Source organism: Pleurodeles waltl, chromosome 2_1 (assembly GCF_031143425.1).
Source record: "Pleurodeles waltl isolate 20211129_DDA chromosome 2_1, aPleWal1.hap1.20221129, whole genome shotgun sequence".
Lineage (NCBI taxonomy): Eukaryota > Metazoa > Chordata > Amphibia > Caudata > Salamandridae > Pleurodeles > Pleurodeles waltl.
This window is the reverse complement of record NC_090438.1, coordinates 792299552-792311414: the sequence shown is the minus strand read 5'-3', so window position 1 is coordinate 792311414 and position 11863 is coordinate 792299552. Positions and strand designations below refer to the sequence as shown.

The 11863-nt window shown below is 39.9% G+C and overlaps 1 protein-coding gene across 1 annotated transcript; it reads left to right on the top strand.

The window, feature by feature from the left end:
* The first annotated feature begins 369 nt into the window (after positions 1-369).
* On the top strand, positions 370-4347 carry LOC138268630 (uncharacterized). The gene is made up of 2 exons (XM_069218474.1): positions 370-2162; positions 2689-4347. Exons 1-2 carry the CDS (start codon positions 1018-1020, stop codon positions 2798-2800), a joined length of 1257 nt encoding a protein of 418 aa, XP_069074575.1. The 5' UTR covers positions 370-1017; the 3' UTR covers positions 2801-4347.
* The last annotated feature ends 7516 nt before the right edge of the window (positions 4348-11863 follow it).

Below are 11863 nucleotides of genomic sequence, written 5' to 3'. Positions count from 1 at the left end.
AATTTAGCTGCCTATTGACTTTGACATGCTATTAGATATTCTGCTTATGGGCTTTGACATGATATAAGACATTGTATTTTGTATTCAGCTTAGATGCCTATTGGCTTTGACATGACACTAGACATTGCATTTGATATTTAGGTTAGCTGCCTATTGCCTTTAACATGACATTGCATTTGATATTTAGGTTAGCTGCCCATTGCCTTTAACGTGGAGTTAGACATTGCAGTTGAGAATAGTTCTGTATTTTTCCAAGCTGTGTTTTTGCACCAGAGAACCAAGATGTTTTGCTCTCACAGTAGACTAGACCTGATAAGAGAGAGTACATGGGCGTTGTTTCTCTTCCCTTGAGCTTGGGAACAGGAGTAGTCTTGGAGACCTGGCCAGTCTCCAAAAGGCTTGCTCAGTTTCCCAGGTCTGAGAGGAGGGGGCACACCTTTGTAACGAATGTAACAGGCTGCAGAGAGTCAGATTCGAATCTGCCGGACCTCGTGCTGGAGCTTGGCGCCAGTTGCCAGCATCCCGTGTGGGTAGATGACACTCTTTCTCGCGGCTGACAGGGGTCTCAGCTTGCAGACCTTAGAAAGATGTAGCTGTAAATAGTTCCTACACGGTGAAGTATTTGTTTTGCTTTGCATTCAATATCTTATAAATATAACCTGCTGTGTATATTGCAAACTGATATATTTTGTTTGATTAACGCGGACTTGAAAGCTACTAATTCGTCATTCATTCATAAACATTGTGGTTGGGGAAGAATAAAATAACAATAAAAGTCTTCTTTGACCTCAGAAGTGCATTTCTGTTGTGTTATGTTAGTGCTTAGAAACTAAAATAAGAGGAAAGCACTACAATTGGTACCAGGAGTGGGGTCGGTCAGTAAGAGGTGATTAAGAAGGGGTTTGACGAGTTAGTAGATTTCTAAGTGCACACTTTAAAAGTGTAATTGTTTTTTTGTTGTTTGGAGAATTACAGAAATTGTTTTCTGTTTGGAGAATCACAGTAGCACGGCAGACCATGTCTGAGAATACATGTGTTGATGAACTGCCTGATGGTGCTAAGAAAAACTGTGAATTGTTTTCTGTTTGGGGAATTACAGAAGAAAATGCATGTGTAGCTAAAAGGCCTGATAATGTTTTGAGAAAGAATTCCTGTTGTATATATGTAGAAAACGTGTGTTTTGGAAGTAATGATGACAGAAAGGTCTGGATACCTTTATCTGCTTACAGAGAAATGCAGGAGAAATGTAGGAAGTTGGAACATGAAAATAGGAATTTACGTGAGCAAATTAGCCAGGATACAATAATTCAAAATAAGACGGAAAGTTATAAAAGGGCTGTTTTTGAAGAATCTTTCTTGTCCCATTCCAGTAATGAGGGGGTTAAGACAGCTCCGAGCTGCATTGAGTTTCCGTGTGAGCCAGGGTTTTTGGCAGCCAAAGTGCATTCCTTAACTGATAACAGGGACGAGAGACCAGAATGTGATTTACGAGTTACGTTGCAAAATGCACAAGTAAAACGAAGGATTTTAGAGCAAGACACCCCGAGTTTCATTAGCTTGTTTGATTTTTGGAAAAAGAATAGCCCTCATTTGAGAGAAATCCTAACACTTTTGTACATGGTCACTGTGAAAAATAATATGCAGCTGCGCGCTTGTGATTTGGCAAATGAAATAATGCAGACTTTAGGTTTCTGCGCAGTGCAAGAAGGAAATACTTATGTACATTTAAATCATGAACAAGGGAAGAAAATAGTGCCCCTAGCTAGAATCATACAATGGATCTGGTACTTGCAAGACAGGGCTAGAGTACCACAGATAAAAGAGTTACCAATGAAATTGTGTGCACCATTTGAATTCGTGTCTACTGAAGATAAAAAGCATGTTTGTTTTATTGATGATTCATTGACTGAAATGTTGCTTTCTGGCACAGTAGAAGAAACAGCGTTGTATAATGTGTGTCAGATTTTAAAGCAAGAGCTACGTGAGATGTGTCATTTTTACGCTGATTTTTGGTTCTTTGATAATGTTTTAGCACCTAACTGGTTCAATTACCTTGCAGATGTTAATGAGAAAAATGCAGAGAGAGAAGTGTTCACCCAGAATTCTGCCTTAGTGGGGATGGCTATGTGGGTGCCCCAGAAATGTGAAAAGGCCACTTACAGGTGGGCAGAGATGAGAGAGATGCCCATTCCCCTAGATTTGATAAAAACTGTGCAGCAAGCACAAAAGCAATCTGTCATGCAAGCAGTCACAGAGCAGTTGGGGAGAGGAAAGTTACCAGAACAGAAATGGCAAATTGATCAGGTTTTAGGGAGAGTGATTGCTGCAAATTACCAAGGAAAAATCGAAATTATGCTGATACCTAGAAAAGAATCTGATTCATTCATACAAATTGGAGACAGAATGGCCCAACTTGACAAAAATGCAGTGAATGGAGGTTTGGTAAAGAAGGAGTCTGCCCCAGCCCTTCTGACAGTGCAAGAAAAAGGAAGCTGTGGCGCAGCAGATAAAAACCTCAGTACTGATGTGTGGGCTGAAGCCCCAAGTGATCCTCCAGAACCTGCAGAAAATATAACAAAGGGCCTCAAAAACGTCCTGCTGATTATAAAACAGGGAAAGAAAGAGGAAGGGTGCAGTTTAAATGAAAAATGTTATTTGCAAGAAAAGTCATACTTGTTTCTTTTGCAGATCCTACCACGTTTCGCCACTGTCCCTGAGTGCGCTGTGTGGTCCCCCTTCCGGTGTGTGCGTGTGGGGTCGGGGAAGGGACCGAATCCCCAACCTGAACCTGGCTGAGTAAAGTGCCAGCACCATGGATCCATTTTGCGCAAACTGCGCCTTCAGTTCAAGTTCAACTTGTTTGCTGTGTTTTTTTTTTTTTTTCCCTCTCGTATGGAACTCTGACTTTTGCTTACCTTCCAGAAAACCTTTCAGGTGGACCGTGCATCTTTACATGAGTAGAACTCATGCCACATCAAATTGCTAACACTGTTGAATTAGAGACTCATTCAGAAAAAAAAAAAAAAAAAAAAATTGCCCAGTCTTTTCTATGTAGATGTATCTGATGTGAAAGGTTATGAGATCAATGTGTTAATTCACTTCTATTGCTTTACAGGGATTGCTTTGATCATAATGTTTTTTTTTGTGCTGATGTTTTTTTTTTGTTTTTTTGAAATATGAGATATGTGAAACAAAAATTCATTGGTCAAAGGGCGGAATGTCCTGCCATTTGATAAAGTGTTGTTTTGACCAATGACTTTGTGTTTCACCACTGCGCATATTAGTCGCTCAATGTTCACCAGTAGCACATGGTATGTTTTGTTCAGTTTAGCCGCCTATTGGCTTTGACATGGCATTAGCCATTACTTTCTGTATTCAGTTTAGCCGCCTATGGGCTTTGACATTGCATTAGTCTGTATTCTGCCTATTGGCTTTGACATGGCATTAGCCATTACATTCTGTATTCTGCCTATTGGCTTTGACATGCTGTATCCAGTCTAGCCGCCTATTGGCTTTGACATTGCATGCCTATTGACTTTGACATGATGTATTCAATTTAGCTGCCTATTGACTTTGACATGCTATTAGATATTCTGCTTATGGGCTTTGACATGATATAAGACATTGTATTTTGTATTCAGCTTAGATGCCTATTGGCTTTGACATGACACTAGACATTGCATTTGATATTTAGGTTAGCTGCCTATTGCCTTTAACATGACATTGCATTTGATATTTAGGTTAGCTGCCCATTGCCTTTAACGTGGAGTTAGACATTGCAGTTGAGAATAGTTCTGTATTTTTCCAAGCTGTGTTTTTGCACCAGAGAACCAAGATGTTTTGCTCTCACAGTAGACTAGACCTGATAAGAGAGAGTACATGGGCGTTGTTTCTCTTCCCTTGAGCTTGGGAACAGGAGTAGTCTTGGAGACCTGGCCAGTCTCCAAAAGGCTTGCTCAGTTTCCCAGGTCTGAGAGGAGGGGGCACACCTTTGTAACGAATGTAACAGGCTGCAGAGAGTCAGATTCGAATCTGCCGGACCTCGTGCTGGAGCTTGGCGCCAGTTGCCAGCATCCCGTGTGGGTAGATGACACTCTTTCTCGCGGCTGACAGGGGTCTCAGCTTGCAGACCTTAGAAAGATGTAGCTGTAAATAGTTCCTACACGGTGAAGTATTTGTTTTGCTTTGCATTCAATATCTTATAAATATAACCTGCTGTGTATATTGCAAACTGATATATTTTGTTTGATTAACGCGGACTTGAAAGCTACTAATTCGTCATTCATTCATAAACATTGTGGTTGGGGAAGAATAAAATAACAATAAAAGTCTTCTTTGACCTCAGAAGTGCATTTCTGTTGTGTTATGTTAGTGCTTAGAAACTAAAATAAGAGGAAAGCACTACAAGGGGGCACTAAGGGGTGCTAGGAAAGTGGCACATTACTCAAATCTGCCCCTAAATGTGCTCACTATATGCTACTGATGAGTGGTTTCTTCAAACACTAACGTAACTTTTGATTATTTCAAATCTCCTCTAATCTCAGGTGCCAGTCTTGTGTGGTAGTGTTTCTGTTCCAAAGACATTTTCAGAGGATTAATGGTTTCAGTAACTGGTGTACCTTTTGGGCTGAGGGGTTGTCTATCAAGTAAAACTATCCAGGGGCCTTTTGCGAGTCTGCATCTAAAGGTGAGCAGGCAAAACCACACATTGGTGGATCTTTCTTAAAACGGGCAGCAATCGGTCCTCTTATCATTTCTTTTAGATCTTTGTTGCCTCTAGTTCATATGCACAAAGACAATTGGTCCTCACTATAACTGTGGCTGTTACACCTTGCAGCTGGGATTCCAAAACCAACCGAGATACCAAAAGACAACTATCCTGCCCATTAATTAGCACAGTACTTAAGATAAGGCTAAAGATTTTCAATTGTAACTAGCATTGGGACTGTTGTCTAAATTCTTAGGATAGTTCGTCTCTGTTTCTTTTTCTTTAGACTTTTTGTCACACTTTGACTTTGGCTGTGAGGGTACGTCAAGGAATGAACACATGCTAAAACCTGCATGTGCCTTCAATGGGGATGCATGTTTTTCATCACAAGTGGGTATATTAATGCAAAGGTTATAGATTAGAAAACAAGTAATTTGTAATAGCCATTTTTAAAAGGAGCTATCAAAATTATATATTTTTTCATTGAATTTCTATTTTAATGTTCAGAACAAGATTTGGATGGTTCGCTGTGTCCAGGTTCACAATGAGGAATAACAGTGAGAATCTGTGTATACTTGTTAATTCCTGGATATTTGTCTCTCCCTTTGGGCACCTTTCACTGCGCTCATGTCACCAGGCTTGTCCTGCTGACCTGCGTGGAGAAAAGATTTTACAAATGTGGTGTCCCTGCAAACTGTTTGATCCTAATTAAATGGAAAAGACCCATTAACAGGCCGAACGAAGATTGAAATGAGACTTAACCTTTGATCAAGACCCTTCGGTTGTACGTCAGAACATCGTATGCAGAAATATCATGTTATACAGATATTGCTTTTTTGTAAATTATTTTAGGATTGAATATATACCCCAGATATTCTGATAACGGTATGCTGGTACCTTAAAAGACCCTTGTCTCTAAAATGCTATTGTTAACGCGTCCCAACCTAGGTACTTTACTTACACGGGGACTCGTTTTAGGCCAATGAACCTTTTGACCCTGATTGGAGACACCTTAAGACGAGATATCTATTCCGCATTTCACTCACTCGATCAATAACCTCATCAATATTCACAATAACAAATCAATCAAATTAGTTAATTGCATTAATAAGAATAGAAACACAACATGACCTTTCAGCCATGAATACCCACACGAATTTAGTGAGATTTATGATATTTATTCCCTGTTGGTTACACTCTACCAGCAGGTTTATTAGTCTCAATACCAGAAAACACATTAACAATGTCACAATGTGACAACTTGAATACGACTTAAGCAAAGCACAGACCATGAACATTAGAACAAAACACAACGTCAACATGAATCAACTTTAGCAGAGTATCATTAGCACGTTATTCAACAAAGCAAAGATTCAGTCATTTGTCTATTTGCATTCGTTTTAGTGGACTCCTTATCTAACCTCTGATTAGCATCGGCATGTTGGGCTTCATGCAAAACAATTTAGTAACACAAATTTAGAAAACATCTAACTAAGGTCTCTATCAAAAGAGCAGTTGGTACCTAGAAAGAAAAGGCAAACAGACAATTACAATTTCATCATCATATAGGTACCCTCCGTAATGGGTCAGCATACAGAATCAGTCTTCATCCTCAGGACAGCAGTCCATCCACCATCAGCCAGGATAGAACAGCAAAATCTCGACAGAATAAGGTAAGTAGGAATACTTCCCTCATAAGGAGGAGAATTGAATATCGGGCAAGACAAAGTGAGGATGGTTTGAAGTATCAATAGCAAGGACTAAATCAGAATATCAGAGCAACACTAAGAGTGTCCCTCTAATGTCTCAGTAAGAGACACGCAAATGGCTGAGTATGTGTGGCAGGATAAAGGCACGCAATGGCTGATTTCTCCTTGTAACACGTCGTTAAATTGAATTTGCCAGACAGGTCTCTAATTTCCAATTGGTCAGTATTTGGTGCGTCATTATCTCTATCCAATAGTCCGTTGATCACCTTACTAGAATTTTCACTTAAATCAGTTCTAATGCAATTTATTGGCTCCTGTGATTTACGTCTTCAACGGGTAGAATGTCAGGTAGGAAAAGTTACACTGCTCGTTTCAGTCAGTAGCTCCATTGTCTTTACCAGTTTGGGCGACCTTGTACCTGTTGCGAATTACACTGTTGCATTCAGCAAGAATGTCTCCTTGAGCAAGTCGGGTCTCATGAGAAAGAATTTACTACGGTTACACACACATCTCTAGCTTCTGGAAAAGTACAGTTTGATGTCCTTCAGCAAGACAGCACATTGCACGTTAGGAAAAAACACATTTAATATGAGACCAGGCAGCTAGGTCCAGACCCTTGCTAACTAAGGCCTAATGATTAATTCAACAAAATCTCAACATATAACTTCTTAATGCTAAAACAGAATCATACATTAGTACATTAATAATTCATTATTAGTCAATTTAATTAATCATCGTTTACATTGTTGGTCACTCCCCGTGGGCACATCTCAAAAGCGTATGTTAACACTAGTCTGTCAGGTTTTCTCTGCAGCTTTATTACACGTTATTTTGCAAGCATTTCATGTTTATTTCGATTATAAAAGCTACACTCCAACACTATCACATTGTTTTCTTAGGCCTCATTTACTGCTTTTATTAAACCTAGAAGAAAGTTCTTAACATCATCAATTCCAACTTGTCCAAACGATCAAGATATACTCCTACCTCATGCTACAGACAGGATGCAGGCTTGTTTACGGTTGAAACCTGGAACCCCTGCAAATTCCTCACCCTACATTCACATTTAAAAATGATAATATCCCTTCACCAAGTCACCACGTCTTCTCATTCCCCTCACAAGACTCAACACACTCCGTACCACAGTCAAAACTATGTAATCTTGACCCTAAGCTACTGGCCATATAGCCCCTTTGTCTTTAGGATTGAAATTCTTAGATCTTAAAAAAAAAATTAATGACCAATCACCTTTATGTCTGTGGCTGGCAGCATAATACCATAATAATTAGCCCCACCAGCACAATACATGCCTTCATAGTATTATTATTGTGACAATATAATCAAAGTGGATGTCAAGTGCTCACTTGACATCACTATTGTTCTATTTGGGCATACAATATTTCCTCTTTTGTTCTAGTTTTTATACATCTCTTTCTTCTGGATTGTCTCACAACATATATAACATTCAAATACTAATATAAATAAAACTCAGTGTAAGCACTCGACAACAGAAATCTCAAAATGGCTATTAAATGACTGATTACAGAGACACAAAGGCCCATATTTATACTTTTTTAGTGCTGCATTTGTGTCGTTTTTTGACGCAAAATCGGCGCAAACTTACAAAATACATTTGTATTTTGTAAGTTTGCACTGCTTTTGCGTAAAAAATTATGCAAATGCGGCGCTAAAAAAGTATAAATATGGGCCAAAGTCTTAACATGGTTTCTTCGACATTCGTTTTTCTCTTTGACTTGCCCATGAGGGGCCTGACTTACAAATAACTTTTTAGAAGCTGAAAATATCATCACCTATAGATTTCTCCTTCAATCATAAATTTCCGTAATCACTCTGTCTACTTCCTTCTTGATGCTCCAGCAGCTGGCTGCTTAGTTAATCTACATGAGTAAGTGGACACCACAAAGAACTGCAATCAATGGAACTGTTATATTGCGGCAGCCGAGTAACATTATTCTCTTGCCAACACTGCCTGCTAAAATTGAAATAAGTAGTTAATATTAAATAACTTGTCCTCAGACATTCAACTGGTTGATGATATTAGAGACTAGGCTCAATGATTGTCCGCAATGCATAAAGTTATAATGCCATGGATTGTTCATCGCTCTGGAAGTTTCATGACATTTAGGGGCAGATTTATTAAAAATGGTGCTGCACCTAGTGCAGTGCCACTTTCCTTGCACCCCTTATCGCCCCCTAACACCACCATGGTAGTGTTGTATTTAAAATATGGTGCACCATGGCGGTAGTTAGGGTGACTAGCATCATACCTTTTTATGCTAGTCTGGCACTTTACAGGATGAGCGTCAAAAATTGTGACGCTAATCCTCCAAAGCACCCAGATTCCCATTCTAATCAATGGCAGCCTCTGTTTAATGCCTGTACTTAGCAGGCGCTAAAAAAGGCTGATAAAAATGACGCAAATCTCATGGATTCCTTTATGCCATTTTTACGCTTGACCCTAGCACTGAAATGCCCCCCCTTACATACATTATGTTTGGTGCAGGCATAATATGGTGCAAGGGGTTACAAAGTGGCGCAATGCAAGTATTGTGGCACTTTATAAATATGGTGCAGCGTTTTTCCGCTTCCAGCGCCACATTAGCATCAATAATATGACTAAGATGTGGCGTTGGCATGGCGCAAGGCCAGCATTAATCTGGCCCTTAAATCCCTTGATGAAACTTTCAAACTGATATACATTTGCCAACCGGCTAACACCTGAGTAGGGCTCAATTGTACAGCAGAGCAAACCTTCAAATAGTTGAAACCCAACAATTCGTCCAAATACCTAATTAAAATATTCCCAAGAATGAATTGATGTTTTACAAATGATAGGAAAGGCATCATTAAAACTATACAAATCAATTACTTAGTTTTCAAGCAAATTTATCACATGGGCAAAAGCAGGGAGATTAATTAGGAGATATTTTTTTTTTTCGCAATTACTTCTGAACCAATCTTTCTCCAATTACTGCTCTGCCCATAGCAGTCGGTGCCTCCTTCCACCACATTTCTCCCTGTCCACTGTCTGTGACAAAATACTGTAATCTTTTCCTTTTCATTCTATTTTTGTTCTTCCTTCCTGAATTGCTTGCTCACATTGAGTGTCGGTAGACTGCTCTGATAGCGTGCATGCTTTGTGGACTGCACCTACAATCACGCAGAGCCATTTTCTATTCAATAGGAAGACGACATACATGAGTAGCACAGATTTTTCAAATTTTGTTCAGAAAGGATGTGTTGCTATGGCTTTTATGTCTAAACACGCCGAATCTCCAAACAATTAGTTTGCATCCAGTCTGCATTGTTCAGAGAGACAATGCTTTCAGGGTGAGCGAGTTCACTATCAGGAAGGGACATAATAACGCCTTTTGTACTAACATTTTTCAATATTTAAATATTTGGAATATTAAATCGCAGTACTTTTCTAATTCTCTAGGATGCAGTATCTTACACTGGTTCCCCAGTGCCCTGCGGTTATTAGCATATTGCGTTTTGTGGTCTCAGTTTATGTCCCTAAGAAACTTCAGAACTTCTGAATGGAGAACGTTCATCTCAGCCTACTGCTCTATGTGTAAATGTATTGGCTGCATTTGAATGCACTGGAATGACCTGTTTACTGACATTAATCTTAACTAGCGTATCACTATGGTAATCTTCGTTATAACAAATACTGAGAGGCATGTTTATGAGCCCCAAGTGCCACTGCAGCGTCACTTTACGTGATGCTCCAGTGGCGCTAATCTCTGCTCCATATTTACAAGGAGGTGTAACGCCACTTTTTGTGGTATTACACCTCCTTGTAAGTATGGGCCCCTCCGATGCAGTTATCTTCATCAGAGGGGCATGAAATGGGTGTTGCTGTGGGCGTGGCACAGCAACACCCATTGCAGTTTGACCCTGCCTCAGATTTATAAGATTTCGTAAACCTGAGGCAGCACCAAAATCTACCGCCACCCACAGGGATGGCGTTAGCAAGGCACAACGAGGAAGAATACTTGTATTCCTTCTCGTTTTTTGCTTTCTCTATGCGTGCTGCATTATGCAGCACTCATAGAAAGAACAAAATCTTAGAAATTATTGTTTATATGGAGGAAGGTATCCCTTCCTGCAGGTAAACAATCATTTGAAAATGATGCTTTGGTACTTCTGTGTGTGCTGCATTGTGCAGCACACACAGAAGTGCCAAAGTGCCATTAGTGATTGTTTATGCGCGGGAAGGGACACTTTCCCGTACACAAACAACCACACTCCTCAATGTAGACATCCTTGCACGATGGTGCAAGGATGCCTGCGCTGGCAGATAAATTTAGCACCAGTGCAGGGGACAACACAGGGGTGTGTCATTTTCACTTAAATACGGCGCATCCCTACATTGTGAAAATGACGGAGTGCTGTGCTGCCAATTTTGTAGCAGCATCGCGCTCCGTCATTTTCCCATAAATATGGTCCTCTATACTTAACATAATTCTTACAAATGAGTTTCAACCATACACTGAAACTATTAACAAGCTGATATAATAATAAAGAAAACTACCAACACATTACTTGATAGAGGAAGTGAAACCACTCCTCACAGAAAGCAGATTCAGATCTAACATTCAAGCTCTCACATTGTACATGCTACATCATACCGCTTGAAGAGCCTGAAAAAATATGACCACATCATCCAGCTGATGGAACTTCATTGGCTCATTTTGCTGGCAGCACCATAAGTAAAGCTATCTCCATCAATTACAAAGGCAAAATTACAAGCAAGCCTTGCTGACAAGGTCACTATATGCAGATGCTTTTGAAACCCTGGAAGCCAGAATCCCACCACAGTTGAGGCAAAGGTTTTCCCAGGACAAGTAACATCCCTATGTCCACCAAGACCACCTAAAAACTGCTCCAAATTAGGAAAGAGACGAAGACACATCCTTTTAAAGTGCACTACATAATGATGATGCAACAGCTCACTTGGACTCTTAGAAAACTAGCCACCACTCCAGTCACTCATTGACTATAGTTTTGCCTTTGACCCTGTACAGTGCTCTGCTGCTTTTCAGCTACGTTAGCACTATGGAAATACCTCATTTGTAATGGATTTCCACAGATCACAATGAAAGGGGACAGGATACGATAACACTAGGTGCAGATGGACTTTCAATGCATTCACTTTCATGTAAAATGATGCCTTTGCTAAACGAATTATATCTTTTATCTCATTGGTTACCCATCAGTTCAAAAGACCTAACTATTCAGCCTCCTTGTCATCACCATAAGTGAGACACTTGGCTGAGGGACTCAACAGGCCGTCAAAATGAAAAGGGGGGCATGGAAGGGTTTACTTGGGACTCACTGATAACATCTGAAAATAGCAAAATAGGTACTGCAACACCTTGGAACACAAGAAGTCCTTATCTTGCGGAATGCCTTAAGCATA

Excerpts from the sequence above, each read along its gene's own strand:
- LOC138268630 (XM_069218474.1), top strand. The coding sequence starts at position 1,018 with ATGTCTGAGAATACATGTGTTGATGAACTGCCTGATGGTGCTAAGAAA. Across the intron at positions 2,163-2,688 it reads TGTGAAAAGGCCACTTACAG|ATCCTACCACGTTTCGCCAC; the intron begins GTGGGCAGAGAT and ends TTTCTTTTGCAG.